The sequence below is a fragment of the Kogia breviceps genome, chromosome 15 (genome assembly GCF_026419965.1).
Source record: "Kogia breviceps isolate mKogBre1 chromosome 15, mKogBre1 haplotype 1, whole genome shotgun sequence".
Classification (NCBI taxonomy): Eukaryota; Metazoa; Chordata; class Mammalia; order Artiodactyla; family Physeteridae; genus Kogia; species Kogia breviceps.
The window spans coordinates 73,686,949-73,713,799 of NC_081324.1; the positions used below are offsets into that span (position 1 = coordinate 73,686,949).

At 44.4% G+C, this 26,851-nt stretch overlaps 4 protein-coding genes across 5 annotated transcripts; 2 read left to right on the forward strand and 2 right to left on the reverse strand.

The window, feature by feature from the left end:
* The first annotated feature begins 28 nt into the window (after positions 1-28).
* SRSF9 (serine and arginine rich splicing factor 9) lies at positions 29-6,549 on the forward strand. Its single transcript, XM_059040598.2, has 4 exons — positions 29-341; positions 2,699-2,859; positions 4,365-4,537; positions 6,059-6,549. Exons 1-4 carry the CDS (start codon positions 154-156, stop codon positions 6,200-6,202), a joined length of 666 nt encoding a protein of 221 aa, XP_058896581.1. The 5' UTR covers positions 29-153; the 3' UTR covers positions 6,203-6,549.
* A 116-nt stretch (positions 6,550-6,665) lies between these two features.
* Positions 6,666-16,886, reverse strand: GATC (glutamyl-tRNA amidotransferase subunit C). 2 transcript variants are annotated; one of them, XM_059040601.2, is made up of 4 exons: positions 16,466-16,886; positions 16,198-16,370; positions 9,261-9,364; positions 6,666-7,788 (listed from the first exon to the last, which is right to left on the reverse strand). In XM_059040601.2, the coding sequence occupies exons 1-4, from the start codon at positions 16,544-16,546 to the stop codon at positions 7,736-7,738; spliced, it is 411 nt and encodes a 136-aa protein (XP_058896584.1). In that variant the 5' UTR covers positions 16,547-16,886; the 3' UTR covers positions 6,666-7,735. The 2 variants fall into 2 exon arrangements, with proteins under 2 accessions (XP_058896584.1, XP_058896583.1); XM_059040600.2 differs by lacking the exon at positions 6,666-7,788 and having other exon boundaries at positions 9,148-9,364; positions 16,466-16,623.
* Positions 16,448-18,682, forward strand: TRIAP1 (TP53 regulated inhibitor of apoptosis 1). The gene is made up of 2 exons (XM_059040605.2): positions 16,448-16,789; positions 17,742-18,682. The coding sequence occupies exons 1-2, from the start codon at positions 16,610-16,612 to the stop codon at positions 17,823-17,825; spliced, it is 264 nt and encodes an 87-aa protein (XP_058896588.1). The 5' UTR covers positions 16,448-16,609; the 3' UTR covers positions 17,826-18,682.
* A 1,225-nt stretch (positions 18,683-19,907) lies between these two features.
* COX6A1 (cytochrome c oxidase subunit 6A1) lies at positions 19,908-21,961 on the reverse strand. The gene is made up of 3 exons (XM_059040603.2): positions 21,703-21,961; positions 21,415-21,557; positions 19,908-20,193 (listed from the first exon to the last, which is right to left on the reverse strand). The coding sequence occupies exons 1-3, from the start codon at positions 21,800-21,802 to the stop codon at positions 20,110-20,112; spliced, it is 327 nt and encodes a 108-aa protein (XP_058896586.1). The 5' UTR covers positions 21,803-21,961; the 3' UTR covers positions 19,908-20,109.
* Between the last annotated feature and the right edge of the window lie 4,890 nt (positions 21,962-26,851).

Here is a 26,851-nt window from a genome sequence, read left to right on the forward strand (position 1 = left end):
TTTGCCTCCTCCAACCCTTTCGCTTCCGTTCCCGTTCCCACAATGCTGTGCGGCTGAGCGCCTCGGAGCCCGCGGGGACGCTGCGGGGGGACCCCGGCTGAGGCGGCGGCGGGGACGTGAGCTGCGGCAGGCCCGCGGCGTCGGGCGGTGCGGATGTCGGGCTGGGCGGACGAGCGCGGCGGCGAGGGCGACGGACGCATCTACGTGGGGAACCTTCCTACCGACGTGCGCGAGAAGGACTTGGAGGATCTCTTCTACAAGTACGGCCGCATCCGCGACATCGAGCTCAAGAACCGGCACGGCCTCGTGCCCTTCGCCTTCGTGCGCTTCGAGGACCCGCGGTGAGGGCCCCGCGCCGCCCGCCAGCCCGCCGGCCGGCCCGATGCCCCGGGCTCCCGCCTTCCCTTCTCTCCCCGCTCCCTTCCAGGGCCTCCCTTCCCCCCTCGCCGCAGACCCCTCACGGCGCCCCCGGGTGGAGGCTGAGGCCTCCTCTCGCCGCGGGGCTCCGGGTAGTCCTTTGCTCCGTCACTTCCTCTATTATTCTTTTTTTTACTTAGAAACACAAAAGCCGGGTCTTACGAGGGCCCAAGCCCACCCAGACCGACCTCGGTGATGGTACAGATGCCCGTTCTCTCCCTCGCGGCCGGACAGGCACCCTTCGGAGAGAGCGGCCCAGGGTTTGGGAAGGTTGGCCCCTGAGCCGGCCCGGAGAGGACTGGGTGAGGAGGGAAGGGTCGCCCTCCCTGCCCACTCCGCTCCCCAGCTGGGACTCGCCGTTGTGGGGGGCACAGTGCCGGGGTGTGGATTCTTTTGGAGGGCGTAAAGGGGGCTCCTTGATGGAACGGATCTCCATCCACGCGCGCCCCGCCCCACACGGCCAGGGCCTCGTTCTGATAAAAGCGTCAGGGATTTGGGATAACTTCTAAAACAGTCTGATGGGGGTCTCTGATTTCACTATTCCTTCTCTAATAAGGGAGGCACTGCTACACGCTAAGGGCCCCGAGGCTGTGGAAGCTCTAGATCCCGAAACCGGCTCAAAGGGGGTCTTTGTGACTTTGCAAAGAGTGTCGGCCCTTGCCCCAGAAAAGGCCTGGGAACTTTCAACACTGCGCTTGTTGGTTCGCACTGTGTTGGTTACTACACTCGGGGTAAATCGGAGCCCGCTCGCTGGTTTCCAGCACTGGCTGAGGGAGCGCTTTGCCTAGCCTGCGCCCTGCGGGCTTCACTACTGAGGACTGCCCCTGGGGTGTCCTGCCCATCTTGGGGAGTGATACGAGGCAAGGGGAGCGTCTGAGATGAGGAGGCTGGACGCACCCTGAGGCTTTGATGCCTGAAGACTCTGACGGAGCTTATTCCTTAGTGTCTTGCCATTTGCCTCAAAAAATGGAACTAGGCATAGGAAAAGGTTGCACCTCTATTAGTAACAGTTGCCGTGTGTTTCTTAAGTTGCTATGTGTCATGTACCATACTATGTATTATTTAGCATTTTCAACAGCCTATAAACTAGGTGCTACTAATCACATTTTCAGATGAGGTAACAGGATTTAGAGTTGATAAAAGGGAAGGGTACTAGGGAAGGTAGGATTTGAACCTCCTGCCCTGTCGAATACAAACTTACTGTATGATGTCATCTTTTCCCTCATTCCTTTCATAATGAAAAGCTATCTTTTGTCATCACTAGATGCCAAGTTTCAAGCAAAGCACTGCACACGTAGTATCTTATTTAATCCTTACAAAACCCCTGTGAGACAGGTATATTACTCACATTCACATGTAAAATCTTGATCACATATTTACCCAGAGATAACTACTAGTAAGTAGCAGGAGGATGATTTGAATTGAGGACAGTTTTTATTCAGTCTTAAACCCTGGCAGTTCTGCCTCTCTCCCACTGTATTATGAATATAGCTAGGGATGAACTGGATGTGGTCCTCCTTGCTCTTAATCCTGGGACTGGAATCTTGATTCGCGTTTATGTGCCTGTGACAACTGAATGCTGCCTTCATTAGTATGTCTTCAGCTGTTTGTCTTCTCAACCTCTGAGGGCATTCTCTCTCCTATCAATATTGGAGAACCAGCTTGGTGTTCCTAACTCTCCTAGAGCCCTAGGAAAGACTTTAAAGTATTACTTTATTGGATATTTACCTCTTTTGATGAAACTGTACCCAGAGTGGTTTTGACAACTTAGTCCTCCAAACCATGCTGAAAAGGTACACTTGAAGGAATTCCATATTCCTCACAAAACACTAATTTGCATTTGTCTTTTGAGCCTTACCTCTTTTTAAATGGGTTTTTCTTTCTGTAGACTTGAATGTACTAGGCCTTGAGGAAGAATATTAAAGGACTAGTGTGTGGTGTGCATTTTGAGAAACAGCTCACCAAGGTTAGAGAAACACTTTTATTGGCAAAATCAATCATCTGTCAACAGTTTATTTTTTTCTGAATTAGTTCTCTTATCTGTTTATCTATTCATTATCATTTCATACCTGGAGAACCCTGTGTGTGACAGCTGTAAAGTTTAATTCTAATATCATGAAAGGTCTTCAAACCAAAGCAGTAGTGCATCAAGTTCCGGGTTTTTGTTCTTTTGTTTTTTTTCCTCACTTGAGGTTTTCTTTTTATTCTTGTTACTCATGTTCCTCACTGGGAAGTCATTCGGCTCTCCTGAGCAGCACTAACTCCAAACTTTTCTTTGCAGAGATGCTGAGGATGCAATTTATGGAAGGAACGGTTATGATTATGGCCAGTGCCGGCTTCGTGTGGAGTTCCCCAGGACTTACGGAGGTCGGGGTGGGTGGCCCCGTGGTGGGAGGAATGGGCCTCCTACAAGAAGATCTGATTTCCGAGTTCTTGTTTCAGGTATGTTCCTTTCAAACTAAATAAGATGATGCATGTAAAATACTGAGCACAGAGTCTGGCCTCCAAGAAATGTTAGCTGTTATTCTTCAGTGCGTGGGATGTGTGGGGTTTTCTTTTCAACAGCCCATGCACAGTGACAGTCTGAAGCCCTACCAGTGAGGCAGGTACCTTGCCAATGAAATTGCACTGATAGTGCAGCCTTGATAGAACATAAACTTTCTTCTTATAATGGAGTTTTCTAATGTTGAAAGGGAAGATGATGGCAAAACCCCTTGAGCTGGAATTCTAAAGACATTTTCTTTTGGAATGTACCCTGGTGTCGGACTTGCTAGAAAGACATTGCAGAAGCCAGATTTGAACAAATTACCTAGCCTTGGATCCTAAAATAGGCCATATTTTGTGGTGGTTTTGGAATTATGTAAAAAAGAAACCAAAACTACAACTTGGAGTCTTCGTGATTGTATTGCAAAGTATAGAATGAAATGTCTAGTGTTGACAAGTGATGAAATGCTAAGCTCAGAGGTTTATGCATCTTTTTGAAATATTAACACACTGGTAAAAACCTGGGGCCTTCTGCACATTGCAGGGGTGTTTTAGGGCCCTGGTGGAGTGAAGTGTATTGAGGAGCCTGGCACTGTCTTAGATGTGAATGTCACACAGTCACATCAGACTCCCATGGTGCTTGAGAGTGATACTGTCAGTATCTGCCTATCTGTGTCCCTTTGTAATTTTTTAACCCCAGAACTCTATTCCCTCCTTCAGGATGTCATACATATCTTTTTTTCTCTCCATGCTGCTCTGAAATCCTGCTTAGAAAACTATTAGGAAATGGCTGCAGTCCTGAGCTGTGAGCGGTAAACACAGCCTTTGAGAGCAGGAGCACATTTCCCTTTCATGACATCAGGTAGGGTTGTATGACTCCCAACTAGTTTTAGCGTCTGAGTCTTACCTTTTCCCCTACTGTATTGAAGAGTATTGGTGATCTTTTAAGAGGTACTTTGTCTAGTTTGTCAGTCATTCACACCTACAAGAAAACAAACTTTAGATTTTCGTTGTGTTACTTCAACTACACTTTGGGTATTTTATTGGATGGTTTCAAAATTCCCATGTCCTGGGAACCCAGTCAGCCAAGAAATAATTGGTACCAATAAATTTCATAATGGAAAAAATTAGAACTCAAAGTCTTGGGAGTTTGTTATTAATTATGAAGAACAAAGAAAGAGAGGCTCTGAATTCTTAGAGGTACTAAACCTATAACGGGATGAACTTCTTGGTCTGTCGGAAAGGCTTGGTCTCTGGAAGATTATCCTAGGACCAGCTTCTTATGGTGGTTTTCCACACATACTTTAGTGTTCTTCTCTGCTTTTGTGTCCCTTATTAAAATTTGTGATTTGGGGACCCTCAGGATTTAAAAGTAGTGATTGATGGAGAAGGGACCCTAGGTCTTGATGGCTCTTAACATAGATGAAGGATGTGGCCTCTTCTCTTATGTTCTCTGTGCCTAGGACTTCCTCCATCAGGCAGCTGGCAGGACCTGAAAGATCATATGCGAGAAGCTGGGGATGTCTGTTACGCAGATGTGCAGAAAGATGGAATGGGGATGGTTGAATATCTCAGAAAAGAAGACATGGAATATGCCCTGCGTAAACTGGATGACACCAAATTCCGCTCTCATGAGGTGGGTCCCCACCTTCTGTTGAGGAGCTTGTACCTAGACCACTCCACCTGAAGCTGACCTAGCAGAAGTAGCAACAGGCCATGCGTTTGCCATTTGAGGACCTCACAATACCATTAAAGATCTATCTTATGTGGACAAAGCCAAGGAATTCATCATGCCTAAGCCCTGCAGGGTCATAACAGAGAGAAGTCTGCAGTCATAGTATTTTTAACCTGGAGAGAATACTGGTGCAGTCTGTCATAATGTGGTGAGCTATTCCATGATAACACCGTTTCACAACTGGCTTAATCCGCAGTGTCCCTCCATGAACCTAATAATTATGGCCCCACCTTTGGGTCTAGTCTGGGCTCTGCAAGCCAACCTCATCGTCTCAGCCCTTCTAGGTACTGCTACTGGGGCTGAGTTGTCACTTCACTGTGCCTTTCCCAAAGTGATGCAGGAGCCTCTTTGAAACCTGAGCCCTTGGCATTTTCTTGTTGTTCATCACCTCGCCCTGAGGACTTAGTTCTTGATGTACTTCCTTTCAAGTAGGTGGCTGCTGCTTTGGATCTCAGTCTGATTTAGATGGTGACTATTCCTTTGATACCATTGAGACCAGATACCAGACCACCAATTGGACATTTTTTCTGGTTATCCTGTCCTGACTTGCTATGGGGTTTAGGGATGTCTGAGGACATGAACTTCTAGGCCCATTTCTTTTTCTAAGGATTCATATAATTCCCTAACTTTATGGCTTGGAGGCTGCATGGGTTAACAGTGCTTTTGCTCAGACTGTCCTCTAGGACTTGAATTTGCAGCAGAAACAAAACAGCACCTGGTCGTCAGTTATACTACAAAGCAGGGTCTCAGTAAGGGTGATCAAATTACTGACTTCACTGAGGGAAAAAGCATCTGGCTTCTTTCATCTTAGGGTCTTTAGATCTGAGAATGCTGGCTGAGGGCAAAGGGCCTGGAGGTAGGCCTGCCTGGACATGACTCCTCTGCTGCTTATTAAAATCTTAGCTGACCTACTCCGAACCCTGGTTCCTCCTCTATATGCAAAATAGTCACAATAATAGCATTATCTTAAACGCCTTGCCAGGAAGCTAAATTAGGAAGATAACTAAGCATCTAGCCCAGGTCCTGACACCTGGGAGGTGCGAAATACAGGTTAGCTCCTTCCATAGGTAACCACCCAAAGATGCATACGTGAGGTGGCAGAGGACTAAACTATATACCTGACCTCTGATATCCTTTACAGTTCTTAGATTCTGGAGATTAGTGGCAGGAATTCAGATAAGTTAACAGTAGTAGCTAGTAGCTGAGTTATTTACCACATAATCAAGTTGCCATTTATTTGTATCACCTTGGGCAAGAATACCTACCTTCTGCACTATTGGAGGGTTTAATGAGATAGCATTGTGCTAAGCAAACAGTAAATGCTCAATACTTAACTCTTATTGTTAGGCAGCCATGTTAGGTGTTGGTGTGCTTTATTCTTCTGGGTCTTATTTTTACCTTTACCTTTTGTTTGAATTTCAGGGTGAAACTTCCTACATACGCGTTTATCCAGAGAGAAGCACCAGCTATGGCTACTCACGGTCTCGGTCTGGGTCAAGGGGCCGTGACTCTCCATACCAAAGCAGGGGTTCCCCACACTACTTCTCTCCTTTCAGACCCTACTGAGACAGGTGATGGGAATTTTTTCTTTATTTTTTAGGTGAACTGAGCTGCTTTGTGCTCAGAATCTACATTCCAGATTGATGATTTAGTGTCTTGGGAAATTTTTTTAATTTTTTTTTTTAAGGAAATAAAACTACATAATTTCTACCAGGGCCATATTAGCAGTGAAACGTTTTTAACTGCAGAAATTATGGTTTTGGTTCAGAAACAAGTTGTATATTTTTCACCCCTGATGATGGGAAAAAAAACCAGTGCTGTATCTTTGTGGGTTGCTCTTCTACAGAGATCAGCTGTTACTGTGACTTAAGTCGGCCCATTCTGTTTAGAAATATATTTTAAACGTTTAGTAATTGACATGTGTGATTGTCCTTAATTACGTTCACAGATTTCACCAAACAGGCACACTGATACAGTTTAAAAAAAAAAACAAACCATTGAGTTGTAGTGGCAGCTTGTACCCAATTGGTAAGGAGCAGGAGTGGATTACTTTATTTGGGGATAAAGATAGTTGCTCTGATGGTGGTCTGAGAACATCAATCCCAAGGGCAGGTTCAGGGTTCTCTTATAATTCAAGGCCAACTGTGAAAGAGGGCGCATTGCAGATAGGGGAAGGGAATGGGAAGGCTAAAAACAGACTTTTAAAAGTGGGCATCAGCATAAAGATCATTGGGAAATTCTTAGCCAAAACCAACTTTGGCAGTTGGTTAGGGAAAAAAAAAAAACCAAAAAAGTTTTGGTTTTATCACTTTCACTCCTAAATTTGTCTCATTTGTCCCTGGTATCTGAGCTTTAAAAAACAAAACAAAACCTGAAACAAAAAACCCCACTGTCTTGGATTCTGTTCAGTTCAGTAATCATGGGGCAGGGGGCCTACTTTGTCACAGGCCCAGGGCTATTTTTTTTTTTTTATACCACTTTATTGAAATACAGCTGACCTGTAAAAAGCTGTACATTTAATGTATACAACTCAGTGAGTTTGGGGTTAAGTATACACACATGAAATCACAACCATGAAGGCCATAAACATCCATCACCTCCCAAAGCTGCCTCCTAACCTTAGCAGAAAGTCAGCCCTCTGCTTGGAACAAAGTGGGTACCCAAGAACAAATTTAAGTGTGTTCAGTAAAGATAAAAGGCTGCTCAAGTCAATGGAAGCAGCAACTGAAAAGGATAACTCAGGTTGTCACATAGTGATCAGATGCAACGTCTAACAGTTACATAAATAGAAAAATTCACTGCAGTTTGGTAGACAGTCTTTTGGGGAGGGGATAAAGTCTTCTATACAGAACAGCCTGTGAGCACACTTGATCCATTTCCTTGGAAACTGGCAATACCTTCTACTTCCGTTGGTATCAGGGACTACTTGCCTTATTTTGGCTAGATCTTCCCCAATTCTGTCCTCAAAAGAGTTAGTTACTAAGAGATACCTAACCACTTTTTTCAGGTGACTGAAGGAAGCGGGAACATTAGTGTTTGTAACAAAATAGTCATTGCACTTCCACGTTTTTAGAGGGCACCCCTTCCCAGAATAGCTACTCAGCGGTGTGAGAAGGGCTCTTTTTCATCCAGCTTTGGCCAAGAGATATTACCTGTTTGAAAACAATAACAAAAAGGAATGTTATAGTTGAGCCTGCTTTCCAGCTGGCTCTACGCTGAGCTAACTGGTTTGTCATGAAAAATAAGTGATGGAAATAAGTGTAGCTATTACACTGTTTTTCTAACTATGAGTATCTTAAAGAACCAGTTATAAGTGAAGCCTAATCAATGCACACTTTTCAGTAAGTAGCAGAGACGGGTTAATTAGACATTTGTATGCATATGGGAGAGGAAGGAGAGACTGTGACTGTGAACTCAGTTTTTCCCAAGAAGCAAAGTCTGACACAAGGTTCTGTTTGAGAAACAGCATATGTGATCAATGGGTATGTCTGCTGAAACAGCAACAACTATCAGACACTGAGATTGAGAGATTAGAAAGTCTTATTTCTCTCCACAGTTAACTGAGATGGTTTAGTTTATCAGAGGCATGAGCTCAAAATATTTTTTAGCTTTCCTTCCCATCCTTGCTTCAACCAGAGCTTTTCTTTAATTGGCTGGTCTTGATCAAAGAGGTATTCCCTGAGCCAGAGAACTGGTGTTTGTTCTCCACTGAGGGGCATCTCCTGAACTTGAAGCTGGCACTTGGAAAACCATCTACCTGGAGTGCTTAGGCTAGTCCCATTCTCCAGTGTCCAGAGGGGTGCAGCAGCTCTGAGGGCTCACCTGTCTGCAGTTCAGCTACCCAAGGTTCTGGGTTTTATTATTGGCCCAGAGTTTTAAAATAGTTACAGTGAGGTTTAAAGATGCAAATCTCCACACTAGGGGTTGCAAATTGATCACAGGATGCACCTGGCTTGCAGCAGGTATGTTTTATTTTCATGGTATTTTATTCTTTTAAATCTTGAATTAACACTTAAAATTTGGGAAATAGCACACAAAATGCCAGATGTCCAGGTTCTCTGGGAAAATGGGCTCCCATTCTTGCCTGGCACTGAATGAGAAGCAGCGCATGCCAGCCGCCCCTTTAGGCATAGCTTGAGCTCCAGATTTGCCACTCTACACATCTCTCCCTGCCTCAGTCCTGTTTTTGTTTTGCTCATTCGTGTTAACACCTGGCCCCGAGGTGAATGTGACCCCTGGAATCTACTGCCACCTTAGTGCCACCACCTGTATATACTTTGTTTTTTATTGTTATTAATACATGTTTTTTTTATTTCCAGTTTTGAGATAATTGACAGACATTGTATAAGTTTAAGGTGTGTAACACAATGATTTGATACATGTATATAATGCAAAATAATTACCACAAGATTAGTTAACATCCTTGAGTCACCATGCTGTACATTATATCCCCAGGACTTATTTAACTTGTAACTGGAAGTTTTTACCTTTTGACTTCCTTCACCCTTTTGCCACTTTATACTTGTCAAAGTGCTTTCACATAGCAAATCTGGGCCTCACAGTTCCTACTGCATTCTTAGTTTACTGTGGGACAGTCTGTTAAGCCATTTTGGGCAGCACATACCTGGGGGAGCCACAAAATACTCCTCCACAACTTGATGGGAGTTTTGTAGTAGTTCTTCAGCACAGTTGCCTTCTACCACATTGTCGGATCTCAAGTACAGACATCTACAAAACCAGAAGTTTAAGGTTACCTTCTCAGAACATGACTTCTAGGGCATGGGTGGAGAGGGTCAAGTATGGGAGAACAAGGGAGCAGCATATTCTTGAGTTATAGTCACTGCTCAAAGATGGAGGAGCTGTAGTCAACAGTAAACCAAGTAACAGCCTACCATTTATAAATTCTCCCAAGAACCCTGTGAGGTAAGTGGTAATTATTCCTCAGGATTGATATGTTTAATATTTTTGATGATTACTAGGGGTAAGTTGCTTTTGGTGGAGATAGGTAAGAAGGCAATTACAGTATAATATATTAAATCTAACAGGGGTAAGCAATGCTTGCCAAGGGACTAGATAGAGGGACCTAACCCAGCCTGGGTGAGGGACAGGTCCTCAGAACAGGTGATGTCACTCCTTAACCATGGTCAAGGAACAGCTGGGTTGGGACTTCCCCGCTGGTCCAGCGGTTAAGGCTCCACGCTCCCAATGCAGGGGGCCCAGGTTAAATCCCTGGTCAGGGAACTAGCTCCCACATGCCGCAACTAACAGCCTGCATGCTGGGCTTCCCTGGTGGTACAGTGGTTAAGAATCCGCCTGCCGATGCAGGGGACTCGGGTTCGAGCCCTGGTCGAGGAAGATCCCACATGCCGCATAGCAACTAAGCTGTGTGCCACAATACTGAGCCTGTGCTCTGCAACAAGACAAGCCACTGCAATGAGAAGCCCACGCACCACAACGGAGAGTAGCTCCTCACTGCAACTAGAGAAAGCCCATGCGCAGCAACAAAGACCAATGCAGCCAAAAATAAATAAATAATAATAATTTTAAAAAGAGCCCGCATGCCACAACTAAAGATCCTGCACACAGCAATGAAGATCCCATGTAAGACCCGGCACAGCCAAATAAATAAATATTTTTAAAATATGTATACACTTTAGGGCTTCCCTGGTGGCGCAGTGGTTGGGAATCTGCCTGCCAATGCAGGGGACACAGGTTCGAGCCCCAGTCTGGGAAGATCCCACATGCTGCAGAGCAGCTAGGCCAGTGAGCCACAACTACTGAGCCTGCGTGTCTGGAGCCCATGCTCTGCAACAAGAGAGGCCGCGATAGTGAGAGGCCCGCGCACCGCGATGAAGAGTGGCCCCCTCTTGCCGCAACTAGAGAAAGCCCTTGCACAGAAACGAAGACCCAACACAGCCAAAAATAAATAAATAAATATTTTTTAAAAATATATATGTACACACAAAAAGAGAAACAGCTGGATTGTGGGGGTGATGGGAAATGAGCAAGGTGCAGAAACTTGCTCAAGAGTGGTTATAAATAACTTAAGCTGTGAAGTGACAGGACTGGGATCCGAGCCCGGTTCTCGTACCCCTAAGATGAGTGCTTTTTTCATCGCAACCACCTTTGTGGATGTAAAAGTACCTGCCCTTGCAAGATGTACCACAAACATAGCTTAAGAATATCACACTCATTTGGGGGCTTAGTGGTTTCATTAAACTATCCAGATGGCAAACTAGTGAAACCAAACAGGAGTTGAACACATCTATGGGGCTTCACTACTGTTTTAAGGTTTAAAAGTGCTGACAAGAGGTTTGAGTTGGCTTCCAGATACCTGGGCTGAAAAATAAGCAGTCTGCTCAATCACTAAGAGGGTAGCAGCCAAGCTCTTTCTGCTCTGAGCCAGACATAGACTGCGGGCTAAACCTAATGGGACAGTGGGGCAAGGGTGTGACATGAACATCTGGGTAGAGGCTGCATAGAAGGCCAAGTTGTAATGATAAGATTCTTTTAGGAAAGGTTTGGTTCTTCTATTTCTTTGGGGCACCCAGCCCTGGGCAAGACACGATAAACATTTATTCCTGGTACAAAGAGTGGAAAGCTGGACTCTATTCCAGGACTGGCACGGTCTTAACTGTGTCACCTTGAACAAGTATGATCTTTCTAAGACCTTAAGCTTCTTGCCAAAAAAAGTGAAGGTTGCACGACATTTTTTTTTTTTTTTTTTTTTTTACCATACAAGGATTATGCACTCATACTCATTCAAGGAAACTTGGAGAACAAAAATAAAAGTAATCTGTAAAGGTGACCATTGGACTTCCTGGGGTTTATATTTCTGTTGGGCAGAAATATTGGCTGTTGGCTAAGAGACTGGGCCACTGCAGAATTCAAACCCCAGAGCTGCACGTGGCCTGTATGTAAGTTACTTATCCTTTCCATGTATCAGTTTCCTTGTTTGTAAAATGCTTCAGAGAATTGCTGGGACAATTAAATGAAATGATGTTTAAAAAGGAGGTCTGGTAATGCTGGGCTTGCATTCTCAGGGCAAAAGGAGGTGGGCGCTGAATAGCACCTGCTCTTTTTTCAAAAAGTTTTGTACACCCCAGGTACACCTCAGTCCCCACTACTCACTCAGAGAATACCTATGCACTTAACCTGCTATAATCACTCACAACCCTCCCAGTCCATAGGGACTGGAGGCTGCTAATTGTTCCTGGGCGCTTGGAGATTTTGACAAAAAAGACTATACTACTGCCAAGAGGTGGTTAAAAGCTACTGCTTCCCAACAGTAGGTAGCAATTGATTTGTTCACTCATTTGGTAATTGGGTTTCCTATTAAGTGACGTTTCCAGAAAGACAAAATTCACCTCATTTTTTTTTTTCACCTCTTTAAATATCACACATTTCCACCTAATTACTATTTAAGATGGAGTTGTTTGCAGAATAATCCACACCTCCCTATTTTCTTAAACATAGGCTACTGAACACAGGGTCTCTGTGAGGATGGCACACCAAGCAGACCCCTCACTTGGCAAGTTGCTTAACTTTTCTTGACTTTGGAATCATGCATAAAACACCAAACAGGACCAGATGAGCTCTTTAAGTGCCTATCAATTATGACTGACTGAATGTCTACCTCACCTCATCTTTCTCAGTCAGGGTTCTATTATAAGAGCGTTTAGTCCAGATATGTAGGGCAACTTCTATGCATCTGGGCTAGTTGTTAGTTATGTACCATCCTTGGGAGACTTGAAAAAAGAGTCCATTGATCTTTCTGTGTCCTCAGTCAGATGAAAGACCCTGGATGAGAAAACTTTTGACTGTGAATTAGAAATCCCTGCCCTCTAAAGCTCACAGACAGGCACTTAAACCAGTAACTGTGGGAAATGCATTTAATTTCATGGAAAGCACTATGGCAGCATGGCAGAAGAAGTGCCTCTGTTGGCCCTTGGGCTGACCAAAGGAACAGTTCTGCTGTTGTTTTAGTTTCTTTCTGCCTCTTCCCTGCTATCAGGCTGCCAGGAGTTGTTTCTCTGGGCATCACTCTACTTCCATCTACAAGCCTTTTAATTTATCTCTAGTTTCATGCAGACTGAAATGAGAGCTAATCGATTTGGCAAATAAGGCTCTGAGGGACATCCTAAGCATTGAAGTTATTTGGCTACAATCAGAGATGTCACCTGAGTCAGTCTCTGGATCTGAGATGAAAAAGGATAAAGTTTCTAGGGGCTGACTTTATTATTGATTGATTGATTGATTTTTTTTGGCTGCGCCACGAGGCTGGTGGGATCTTAGTTCCCCGACCAGGGATTGAACCCGGGTCCTGGCAGTGAAAGCACTGAGTCCTAACCACTGGACTGCCAGGGAATTCCTGGGGCTGACTTTAGAGAGAATATCTAGAGCAGTATTTGAGAGAAGCTCTGAGTTCCAAGTCCTGGATTCTCCTCTTAATACCTGTGAAATTTTGGCGCAGGTTATATAACCTCTCCGAGCCTTGGTTTCTTCATCTATGAAAGAGATACTAGTATTTGCCTTTCGGGATTATATGTGATTACTGATATATAACGCATATAAAATGTTAGTGCCTGGTACATAATCATGCTAATGCTTTTTAGCTCAAAACAAATGATAGGTTATTAATGGGGCAAGAGATTTCTGTTAGCCAGTCAGGACCTTTACAGCTAGTGCGGCTATCACCTAAAACCATTTAACACTTGTCTTCACTTAACTGGGTTCCATTTCAAATGTCAGTGAAGGCACTACATTCAAAACATGAAAATCCTACAAATGTCACATCTAAAATGGAATCATTACCCCAAACTGGTTTCCTAATTTATGGCAAGATTGCAAATCAATGAATACTAAGTCACTATTCCAGTTACCAGAACCAAATCCCTCTCCATCTTTTCCACAAACTCTTCCCTGAGTAATAGCTGCATTTCTTTACAGTTACCCTCTAGATGCCCTGGGAAATTCTGGCTGCTCTTTGCGCTCTATTCCCACCTTTCCCATAGATAATAAAGAACATTCAACAAACATTTACTGAGTGTCTGCTCAGTGCTAGATGAAGATGTGCAATAACAGACATGCTCCCTGTAAGGTGAACGAGCAGTAGGAGAGGGGCAGAGAATCAAATATCAATTAAATAGATGTATAAATACATGTAAAATTACAGCCCTTCTGAATACCATGAGAGCCACAGTTCCTGAAAGAGAACCTGAGTCAATACAGAAGAATGAAAACTTCCCTGAGGAAGTGGCAGTTGAAATCTGAAGAAAGGAAATTAAGTAGGCAAAAAAAAAAAAAAAAAGAAAGGAATGCGGGGACTTCCCTGGCAGTCCAGTGGTTAAGACCTCACGCTTCCACTGCAGGGAACACGGGTTTGATCCCTAGTCAGGAAACTAAGATCCTGCATGCCGCACAGTGAGGCCAAAAAAAAAGGAATGCACAGGCTGAGATGGGGGTAAAGGCAAGAGCCCAGAATTCTAACAAGGGGAAAGAATGGAGAGCTCTGGGAAAGCGATGTCTTGAAGAAGTGGGCAGAAGCTTGGTTAAATGATGCCCCACAGGCTATGGTGAAGCTTTCCTTTTTATCCTAAAGAGCACTAGGAAGCCACCTGAAGGGCTTGGGTAGGAGAATGACATCAGATTTCTGTTTTGAAACACTGTAACTTCGGGCAAATTGGTTAACCTCCCTAGACGTAAGCATCAAGATTATAAAAGAGAGGATTTGAAGGAATCAAAGACTGGAGTGAGACCATGAGGCTAGCAAGCACTTTACATGAAGGTTATGGTTACAGATAAGTGTGGCTCTCCCTACCGGCATTGACTAATGGCAGCTTTCTTTCTCCCACCTGTACCAGGAGTTTATTTTTTAAATTCCATCAGAAAAAGGCTAGGACAGAGTTGTAGACTGCCCATATCCTTATAGGCTACATATCCATCCTTTCTAAGAAGATGCAGTCCCAAACAGCAAACAAGTCTGCTTTTCAAAAAAGATCATTTTCTTTTAAAATGTATTAAGATTTGGCAACAATTGGTAGAGGTGGGTAGAGGCTGCACCCTTTTAGTATTCATAAGCTGCTTTGTCAAAGACCCACCCCTCCCTGTTTCTTTACACTACTTCACTACTTGGGTTATTACTCTGCCCCCTTAGGCATTAGTGTTTTGGGCCCTAGGTATAAAATGAAAAGTTAAAACTTCCCTCTAGGCTTCCCTGATGGCGCAGTGGTTAAGAATCCTCCTGCCAATGCAGGGGACATGGGTTTGAGCCCTGGCCCAGGAAGATCCCACATGCCACGGAGCAATTAAGCCCGTGTGCCACAACTACTGAGCCCGCGTGCCACAACTACTGAAGCCCACGTGCCTAGAGCCCGTGCTCCGCAACAAGAGAAGCCATGACAATAAGCCACGCACCGCAACGAAGAGTAGCCCCCGCTAGCCACAACTAGAGAAAGACTGCCCGCAGCAACGAAGACCCAACACAGCCAAAAAACAAAAAACAAAAAACACTTCCCTCTGCATTCCCATCTTCTTTAACACTAATCATCGTTAATAGTTTCTTGCATGCCCTTTCAGGGAACAAAACAAAACAATGCATACACCAGAGTATATAAAATAGATTACACATAAAGTATTGGTAATACCATACACGATGTCCTGAACTTTGCCTTTTTTATTAAGTATATCTTGGAGACCTTTCCATATCAGCATATATAGTTATTTCGTTATTTTTAACTGCCAAATATTCCAGTGTACTATGATGATGCATTTAGCCATGAAGGACACTTAGATTGTTTCTGGGTTTTTTTTTGGTTTCTTTTCTGTTGTTTTGTATTATAAACATTTGCATACCCTGGGCGCTTGTGAACACATCTTGATGCACTTTCACAGATATTTCCATAGGGAACCACTAGGTCAGAAAATATGTACATTTAAAATTTTTGAGACAGGAATTCAGCAGCAAGGAAATCAGACATGAGCTCACACATTCTATTAACAAGAAACATTACAAATCAACAAAAATAAGATAATCAGGGAAAATACTAGAAGAGAACCCTGGGACTTCCCTGGTGGTCCAGTGGTTAAGACTCCGCGCTTCCACTGAAGGGATCGAGGGTTCGATCCCTGGTCCGGGAACTACGATCCCGCATGCCACACGGCCAAAAAAAGAAGAAGGAAACCAGACAGGACAAGGAGTTAATGCAAAGATCCTAGAGGAACAACGAATCTGGCGTGTTGGAGAAACGGTAAAGAAGCCAATGTGGTTCGAGTGATAAAAGCAGTACTTCGGTGCGGTAGGGAGGGAGTCTAGGAAGTTGGGCCTCGAAAGTGAAGCTTAGCAGTTCGGATTTTGTTCCTAGTTACACTGGGAGCCCTCGAGGATTCCAGAAGGGAGGGACAGGATCCATAATGAACAAGGGAAAGAGTGAAAGCACCCGCGGGTTGACCGTGGCCAAGTTCTCGCATCTCGCTTCTGTGAAATGAGACACTAATCTTCACCTTAACTGGGAACGAAGGCGCCACAGGCAAGGCTTCGAGGGCCATAGTCGCGAGTTTACCTGTCCTCCAGAACTGACTCCATGGGCTCCACCCCGTCCGTGTCCACGGCGCGGAGCCGGTCGGCGAAGGCGATGGCTTTCTCCAGCCGTGCCACGGCCTCTTGGCTGCCGAAGTCCACAAGCGCTAGCCGCTCCAGGTGCTCAATCAGCTCGGCCGTGACCCGGCGGCTTCCCTGGGGGAGGATGAGGCGGAGGGCTTGGGTCACGGGTGGGGACTGCTCCGCCTCCCGCCCCGCTTCGGTACCCGCGTAAACGCCCCGGCCTCTACCTGAGGATCGGCCTTGGAGGGGAAGCCCCGGCGCCCGCCCGCCGACGCTCGAAGGCCCAGCCACACGGCCCGCGCCCACATTTCTCTCCCTCTCGGCCTCCGTAGTGCGTCCTCTCGTAAAGCCTAGCGACGCGCTTAAAAGTGATGACATCCGAGAGCGCCGCCACCGCCGACGCCATGAACAGCGTAGGGGAGGCTTGCACCGACATGAAGCGTGAGTACGACCAGTGCTTCAATCGCTGGTTTGCCGAGAAATTCCTCAAGGGGGACTGCTCCGGGGACCCGTGCACCGACCTCTTCAAGCGCTACCAGCAGTGTGTTCAGGTGAGCTGAGGCCCAGGTCTTCTCGCCTCTACCCCAGGCACCGGCTTCTCTTCAAGGTGTCCCTGGCCTCACGCATCGTATCTTGAGGGCGTTGGGACTGGCAGGGTGAAGAAAAGCCTCAATGAGACCAGTAACAGTAGTTCTCTGCCCTGTCGTCACCAAGGCTGCCTGGTATCTCTCCGAATGACAAAGTTAAATATTTTTGCAGCACTTTACTTTTTACGGAGCCCAGTAACATTCTTTGGTTCATTTGGTGCTCAACCTGAACTTGCAAAGTGGGCATAGTTATTCGTATTTTATGCATGGAACACTCACGCCCAGAAATAGGAAGTGATTAGTCGAAGTTCACTAGAATCAAGTTGCCTTGGATTTTGCGGTGGTGCACTTTTCCAGTATTACTGAGGGACAAGGAGGGGTGTTAGCCTCTCTGGCCTGTTAGACATTATGGAGGATCTCCTTTTGTTATATTCCCTTCATTGGCCTATTTTATTCTCTCTTGACTAGCTAGAACATCTTCATTCCAGCCCAGTGAATGTGAAACTGATCTGAATCGTAAGAACAGCCCTGGGCAAGGCACTCCCAATTAGTTAACTTAAAAAACATCCTCAGTAATTCCAGGTGGAGCTGCTGTCTTTACCCAATATACAGATAGGAAAGTTAGGCTTGATCAAAGTTACATAGCCAGTAAGTCCTGGGACTGATTTGAACTTGCGTCTGTCACAATAGAGTGGTGATAATGTTTAAATTCCACTTCTGAATTTTGATGTTAACTCTTTCCAATCTCTCTGGTTTTACAGTTAATTTCTTTGTAATCTTACTTATGTTAAAAAGCATGGGGTTTGAATCATGTTCGGTAGTCCTTACGGTCCAGTTGGATTTACTTTTGAACCATTTTATAAAGGTTGGTCCTCAGCCTGCATGTAGACCTTTATCATGTGTTTTCTTCCATCAGAAAGCAATAAAGGAGAAGGAGATTCCTATCGAAGGACTGGAGTTCATGGGCCATGGCAAAGAAAAGCCTGAAAGCTCTTCTTGACCTTGAGAGTCACCTTGAAAATTGACTCCTCAAATCAGGAAATTGAGGACTCTGGATCGTGTCAGTTAAAGCTGTGAAGATAGCATCGATTTGATGAATTTAGGAAAGAGGAGTTTCCTGTCCTCCTTCTTGGTATTTTTCTCTCATTTGTAAAAAATGATGAAAAAAATCACTCTTTGCTTTGAAATTTCTGGCTTTGGCATCAGCAGGAACTCAGTGTGCTAAATAATGGGATTATGGTTGCAATACTTGGTCTGGGATCGGTTTTAAATATATCTTGTATGTAAATGCTGATATGCTTGTCAGGATGACCAAGGTTGCCTCAATTATGCTTCGAAGGACATTACTTGTACACTGTACTGGGGTTATTGTTCATGGAAGCAACTGGTTAGGATCTCTTTTCTCTCAGGGAGATAATGCTTTGGAAAGGTTTCCCAGCACAACAGTTTTGATCAATGCTTGGGAGCAGTTTTATTTTTATATAGTAACTTAACTGTTAAGATTGCTGGTGGACTGGGTTAGCCAAGAGGAAGACAGCTTTTAACAGTTCCCTACCTTAAGAAGAGGTGTCAGATCTCATATTAAGATGTGAAAGCTTCAAGAACACTGTGAACACCATCTCAGCTCTTGGTGTAGTTCAGCAATTAAGATCCTTGGAGTGGCTATGCAGGAGGATACTAAATTGCAAAGATTTGCTGTTGCCAGCTTTCAACTTAAGTAAATGAATTAAGTCAACCTGTGTATCATAAAAGTGCCAAAATGCTGCATCTGGTTAAATGGGGGGAGAAAAGAGTTCACTTTGCCTCCTTTACCCACCCTGCCCTGTAATGCCTGTAATCATGAAGATGGAACTGTAACGTTTAGTTTCTATCATTATTTGCCCGAAACTCAGTGCACTTTATGGAACTACCACTCTGTAACCCCACACATCCCATATATACACTGGAGAAAGTTTTATAATTTTCAAATGAAGATTTATCTAAGCTAGGTAGTATCGTGTAGCAAATGGAAACCACTGATTTCTAAAATTTCCACAGTAAGCTACACAAATATCTTAAAATGTTTATTTAATGGCACCCCAAAAAATGTCAGGATCAGGTGAGCACTTACACACTTTAGAATATCATGTAGTCTCCACAATTGCGTATCTTGAGTAATGTGGTTCAATTTTTATGTGCCCATATAGTATGAAACATGATTTACAGAAGTCCTAGATCCTATTATCTCTTCTCCACTTTACCAATAACTTCATATTTAATGTGACCAATCCTTTGTGTCATTGCAATACATTCTGCATTTATATTTTGACAGTTTAAGGTCCATTATACAAAAGATATTTAGAACCCAGTTGAGGGAGTCCAGGCAGCAAGCTGGAGTTAAGTATAAGTGTCCTGAAATAACCCTGGCCATAAGCCAGTCAAAACCTTATAGGCTCTTGAATATTACCACAAAACTGTCTGGGTGAGCCTTGAGAATAAAACAAATGTTATTATAATTGCTACTGAGGGAATAATTTTTTTGATTGTTCCTCATGCTATTTTGACTTTATCCTGCCCATAAAATGGCTCCATCTCAACTACTTAAAAAGTTTTAAATTTTGAAGAGGAAATCTTAATTGCTCTTTAATGGTGATCTCTCCTAATTCATATGGCTACAGGAAGGTTTTAATTCCAGAAACAAAGCCAGTTCTATATGCAGAAATGTGTCACACTGCCTTTATTTCTCCAAAAGTTTCTGACCCTTCCAGCCTTAAGGGAGCTAAGAGATGACCCAAGATGACAACTTGACACCTTTGGAGAAATCTGACTATAGGGAGAATTCTTCAGCAAATGCTGGTGTCTTTGCCATCCAAAGTCTGCCAGGACCCGATTTTGACCCTTAATTAGCTTGACTTGAGGTATCTGCTTTACCCACCCCAGGCACAAGAAACCAATGCCAGGCCTGTTACAAACATTGTTATTTGGAGGCCTGAATTGGACCTGAAACACTAAACAGCAGCCGCAGACCTTCACTGCAGAAATAGAAATAACATCAATGTTAATTTCTGAGGGAAAAACACAACCAAAGAATGCAACTCTCAGCTCATGACTAAGTTATTTATTTAAGCCATCTCCTGCCATAAGCAAAAGGATGGAATATCAGTTTAATGGTCATCAAGTATAATGGTCATCACTGGATACAAGAAGGTGAGCTTAAGGTCTCGAACACTTTTCTGGTCCATGTATGCAGAGTAATGGTCCAAACAAGTGCTGTGGTCCCCACTGGGTAATGGCCCAGGTTCTCTTTATTCGTCTTCATAGCCAGTTGGAAGCGGGTTCACGTGAGGGTTATGGAATAGGGTATGGTTACCATCTCCCCAGGGAAAGGGCTGTGGAGTGAAGATGTCAATTAGGCAATTCCAGAAATAGTTCAGAAATAGCACTACCACGAACTGCCTAAGTAGGGTGAGTAACAGGTAATACATAAAAACAAAATAGAAATTAGTCCTTTAACTACTACTGGCATACTTCAGCCCTCCCATAATTTAAGGGAGCTCTTATAAATTCCAGGGGAGCCCGTAGAGTAGACAGTATGAAAAGCAAGCTCAAGTTCATTACTCAAAAGCCTCTCCCTGGTAACTGTACGTCAGTGCTGTGTTTCTGAAAGTGCAATCCTCCCGTCACCTGTATCAGAGTGGTAGAGGTGGGTATGGGGCCAGAGATGCTTACTTAAATGCAGATTTCTAGACCTGAAACAAATCTCTGGATTGGAAACTGCAACATACCCTCAGTTATTTTGCATGTTACTTTTGAAAAGCATTGCTCTAGGGCAGTGATTTCCAGCCCAGAATGATTCTGCCCCTGTGGGGATGCAAGCCAGTATCTGGAGACATCTTGGGGAGAGAAGCAGATACTACTAGCACCTACTGGTTAGAGGTCAAAGATGTTGCTAAACATCCTATAACTCACAGGACAGCCCCTCCTCTCCCCAACGAGAATTATCCAGCTCCAAATGTCAACAGTACTGAGGTTAAGAAACCTTACTGCACGGCTTCTAATTCTATTGTACAAGGGTGGGAGTGGCGCTCAGACTCAAAAATTCTTTCTGAATCTAAGGACCCTGTTTAATTTTCCAGTCCTACCCGGGCTAAGTAAGGTAATAATTATTATAATATATCTGCATCAACAGCCAAAGGATGACATAGTTGGGATGGTAACTAGCACAGAGGTGAAGAGAAGCTGTCAATCTCTTCATTATGCAGCTAGTAGCTTCCATATGCCCAGGTTGTAGCAAGGTGAACCGCCATCCGACTGCGCCAGTCTAAGGGAGTTTCCCAAATCTCCAAGTTTTGTACCACCGACAACTGTTTCAGAACAGTATCAGAAGGCAAAAGGTGGGATGACTCGGAGAAAGGAAAACAGAACGGCACTTATTGTACGACCTTGAAGAAGAAAAGTGAGATATGACCGGAGAAAATAAAAATGTGTTTGGGAGGATTAAATGAAAAACTGTACACGCACGGCACCCACACTTTTAGAGAATGAAGAACTTGGACTAGGGCATTTGGAATGAAAAGCGGAGAGACACTCGAAGAGACTGCAAGGGGTACCTTGGACCTGATGCGGAGATGGGGGTAGGCGACGAACTCGGGTCTCTCCTCCTCTCCGTGGTGCGACTTCAGGAACACGTTAAGCATGCTGACTCCCACTCCGGGGAGCGCCACGAAGTAGGTGAGGGACTTCCACATGCGAGCTGCAGAGGGGGCACGACGCTCAGGCCTGGCGGTAATACGCCCGGGTCTCCTCTTCCTCCCCCAAGGCCTCAAGCCAAGGTCACAGTCCCACCGCCCTTCGCTCCAGTGGGGCCGAGGCCCGCCCTGCGCCCCCACTCCCAGTACCTGTGCCCTCCTCGCCGTGGCCGCCACTCGACATAGGCCGGCTTAGCAGCCGGGAACGACCTAGCAGCCCAGAAACCCGAGGCGCAGCTGCCACCGCCATCTTCCACCAAAACCGCCGCAGCGCCGGAAGCGGAAACAGAAAAGTTGGCTGTGGGGGCGGGACCACAACCTCAAAAGGAAGTTCCTATTGGGCGGCGCCTTTTAACCCGAGGATACTGCGCACTGTCCTCCGGGCCCGCAGAATCTTAGTCTGAAAGCTCGGAGCCTCAGAGCTAGAGGGAGCATGCGCTCTGCACTCTGCACTCCCTGCTCCCTAAGGTCAGCACCCTGGTGAGGTTAAGCGCAAAAGAAAGGTTTGTGGAGGACACCCTGGCATCCGGGGTCGCTCCCTTCCTTGATGTCCGTACACAGCAACAGGAGGTTCCGATCACAAACCACTCTATCTAAAATGCCGTTTCCCCCCCTACCCTTTCACTCTGCGCTATTTTTTTCATGGCACCAGGACATAATAATAATTGTCATCATCATTATTACAATATTTTGTCGGCATCACAGAGTTTATGTTCTATCAGGGGAGACAAACGATTTTGCCACTGCAGCATCCCCAGACTCTGGAATCGTGCCTGGCAAGTAACAGGTGCTCAACACAAATTTGTTGAATGCATGAAAGAATGAATGAGTGAATGAATGAATAGCAACGGGAAACAATTGGCATCTGTTATATTTTATGTCTACAATTCTTTCCCACTCCTGTCATTTTTCTTCCTTCTACTCATCTAAAAACAGTTTTAAAAATAAAAGTTAAAAAATAGATACATAAGATAAAATGAAAGTAAACTTTTTGACCATAGGTTCCTTTAAGGATATAATGAAAGCTATGAATCCTTTCCGGACAAAAAATGCAGCTGCTCCTAAGCACACACAGTTTAAGCACACAATGTTGGGGGAAGAAGGTACTATAAAGTACATCCCGACACCCCTAAGAGTCCTGTGCCCCAGATTAAGAACCTCTACTTAGAGGAATAAACAGGGACTCTGGCGTGGTAAGACCGGATTCACATTTTGTTTCCATCCCACACAGCCTGTATGACCTTGAGCATGTTAGATAAAACGAATGCTTTAAGGTACTGCAGTTTCATGAAAACAAAAATTTAGGATCATATTACTAGAGCTTCACAATCTGATCTTTCTTTCTCTGAGTAGCCTGGGTTTTTGCATGTTATGGTGAAATTAGGACTGTCAAATCCCTAGGCACTCTCAAACACAGCCAGAGAGGCTGTGAAGCCCCACAGTGTGGCCATGGAAAGGGTCCAAGCTCAAGGATCAGGAAATCCTGGGTTCAAATATGGTCTGCCCCCAACTGTTCCTCTTCTCTAAAATGGGAATGTAATATGCACTTATTCATCGAAGTTACTCACTCTCTATCCATAATAATGATGGTTCATTTAATAAATATTAACTACGGTGGCTACTATGTGCCAGGTGTACACAGTAGTATGCAAGAGCTATAAGATCTCTCTCATGCAATTTACAATTCAGTGTTAGAGACAGGATTAAGTGAAAAATGCCCAATGCCTGGGATATGTTAAAAATTCAACAAATGTTTATTTTCTCATAGGACTTTCATACATCTTGCAGGGTGGTAGTGCTAGGTAAAGATTCTGTCTGTCGTATGCTTGGCCCACAGTACATTCTCAGGCATGATGCCTATGATGTTATTGCCAGGTATGCTCAGCATTTGCAAAGCTTTGGGTGACTGAGTTTAGACAGCCCAGGAAACCAAAATCATCAATACAACGAATAGCTAATATTTACTAAGCACTTATTTCATGCCCTCATCTATGCTAAACACTTTACATAAATTGTCTTCTCCACCTCAGTAAATGGGCACTCCATTCCTCAATTTTAACACCTTGGAATCACCTTTGATATCTCTCTCTCTCTCTCTCTCTCTCTCTCTCTCTCTCTCTCTCTCACACACACACACACACACACACACACACACACACACACACACACACACACACACACACACACATTTTCTATCCAGAATCTGACAGCTACTTACCACCTACTGCTACCAATTTAATCAAAGGTGTTAGGTGTTATCTCTCACCTGGGCAATTGCAACAGCTTCCTAACTGGGCTCCCTGCTACCTGGCCCTTCTACAGCCTATTCTTACGTGGCAGCCAGGGGAATCCCTTAAAACCTGTCAGACCATCTTCTTCCTCTGCTCAAAATCCTCAGTGGTTCCCATCTCAGAGTAAATGCCAAAGTCCTGACAGTGGGCTGCCAGGTCCTACCCACCTTGCCCCCAGCAACCGCTCTGACATCATGTAGTCTACGTGCTTCCTTGCCCACTTCACTCCAGCTACATTGACCTTCTTGCCTTTCCTTGAATATGCCAGGCATGCCCCTGCCTCAGGACCTTTGCACATGTTCATATCTGCCTAGAAGAGTTTCCCCTCAGGTAGCCACATGATTTGCTTCCTTATTTCACTCAGGGCTCTGCTTAGAAGCCATCTCTTATCAGAAAGCCCTTCCCAGACCACCCTGAAGTGAAATATCTCCTCCCCACCCTGACACTCTATCCTCCTTACTGCGCCTTATCTATCTTTGTGGCACTTACCACCATCTGCTGTATTAAATATTTATTGGTTTATTGTCTGCCTTTCCTCACCACACACCATGGGGGCAGGGACTATGTTTTGTTCACTGGTGTGACCACTTGGCACATGATAGGACCTCACTGAATATACATTAATCCCAACCATGATCCTGTGAGCTAGATACTATTCTCCCCATTTTTCAGATAAGGAAACTGAGACTCAAAGTTGTGAAGGAAATTGCCCAAGATCACAAAGCTTTAGGCAAGTGGTGGACTCAGGCAGTGTGGGACTCAAGCCAGTTCTTTTAACCTCAAAGCCATACAGACTTTGCTTTAGGTAGAACAACACCAACTCCGAGAGGTCACCCTGTCAAACTCATGCTAATCTGATGCTCTGAATAAGGATTAGCAAGAAAAAAAAAGAGCTAATAATTTCTGACTTCAGTAGGTTTGGAAAGAAAAATATTTCAAGTCATGGGGTCCTTGAGAATGGATGGAACCATCAAATGTGTTTTCAAGGTGCTGAGCTGGCAGTTCCCAGCTTGTGTGTCCTCTCACAGTGAACCCCAGGGCATCTGGCCTCTCTGTGCAGGGAGTCTCCCCAAGGCCATGGCCAGCCAGGCCTGGATTTGACGTCATCTTCTCTGGCAGCTGGTGATGTTTACACTCATGTTGAAGCCACTAAGGTCTCTGGTGCTCTGTTTCCTTGAAACAGGGAGCTGGCAGGCAGGCACCTCAATATTGGGGCCAGCTGCTGAGGAGGAGATTGGAGGGAGGCTGGGGGAGGCTGCCTAGCCAAGGACAGGGCTTGCTTAGGAGAAAGCTTATCTGGGGCATTCTGCCTGCTACTTCTACTGTGGTTTCTCCCAGCTAAGAGTTCATCCAGTTCCTGGACCAATAAATATTTGTCTGCCAAGAGACTAATCCCAAGTCTCAATTAAGTGCTCAATTATAGTTCATTATTATTTTTGCCATGGTCAGGGGAGGGGTACAGGTTCTATGAAAGCAGAGCAGAAGGATATTTGGCCTGCACTATGCAGAAGGCACCGAAGCTTTTTTCCAAGCACGCTGCCGGGGTGCTGTGACCACCACTTCCATCATCTAAATAACTTGTCTGAGATGCTTAGCACGATTAATTCATTTAATTAGGGTCTCAACTGTGTCCTTGGACTGGAGCAACAGCAGCGACCTCATGGAACACTCAGTCTAGAGGGACAGACTGACAAGTAAACAGTTACTACAACCAGTGTGATGGGTTCTACAATGGGGGGCAGTACAGCATGAACCTTGGTATCAGGTTCAAGTCTTAGGTCAGCTACTTAGCTACGTAATCATGGGCAAGTCAAGTGACCTCTTAGAGTCTCACTTGTGAATTGGAGTTGTTACAAGAACTTAACAGGATAATAGTTATTAGCTAATATTTATTAAGCATTTACCATGTACTGGGACCTTCACAAGCACTAGTGTAGTCATTACAGCACTCCTATGGGATAGCTACTATTCTTATCCCCATTTCACAGATGAGGAAACTGAGGCACAAAGAGAAGTGAAGTCATTTGCCTAAGTTTCACACCCTCTAAGTGATTGAGCCAGGATTCAAATCCAAGAAGTCTGGCCTCAAAGTTTGCATGTTTAATCGCGCTGTGATACTGCTTCAGTAACTCAAGTGACCAAGCAAAGGAAATTACAAACAAGACGAAAAGACAATCCTCAGAATGGGAGGAAATATTTGCAAGTGAATCAACGGACAAAGGATTAATCTCCAAAATATATAAACAACTCATGAAGCTCAATATTAAAAAAGAAACAACACAATAAAAAAATGGGCAGAAGACCTAGATAGACATTTCTCCAAAGAAGACATACAGATGGCCAAGAAGCACATGAAAAGCTGCTCAACATCACTAATCATTAGAGAAATGCATATCAAAACTACAATGAGGTATCACCTCACACCAGTTAGAATGGGCATCATCAGAAAATCTACAAACGACAAATGCTGGAGAGGGTGTGGAGAAAAGGGAACCCTCTTGCACTATTGGTGGGAATGTAAATTGATACAGCCACCATGGAGAACAGTATGGAGGTTCCTTAAAAAACTAAAAATAGAATTACCATACGACCCAACAATCCCACTACTGGGCATATACCCTGAGAAAACCATAATTCAAAAAGACACATGCAAGAGATTGGAATTGACATATATACACTAATATGTATAAAATGGATAACTAATAAGAACCTGCTGTATAAAAAATAAATAAAATAAAATTCAAAAATTCAAAAAAAATAAAAGACACTTGTACCCCAATGTTCATTGAAGCACTCTTTACAATAGCCAGGTCATGGAAGCAACCTAAATGCCCATCGACAGACGACTGGATAAAGAAGATGTGGCACATATAGACAATGGAATATTACTAAGCCATAAAAAGGAACGAAATTGGGTCATTTGTAGAGACGTGGATGGATCTAGAGACTGCAGAGTGAAGTAAGTCAGAAAGAGAAAAATGAATATCGTATGTTAATGCATATACGTG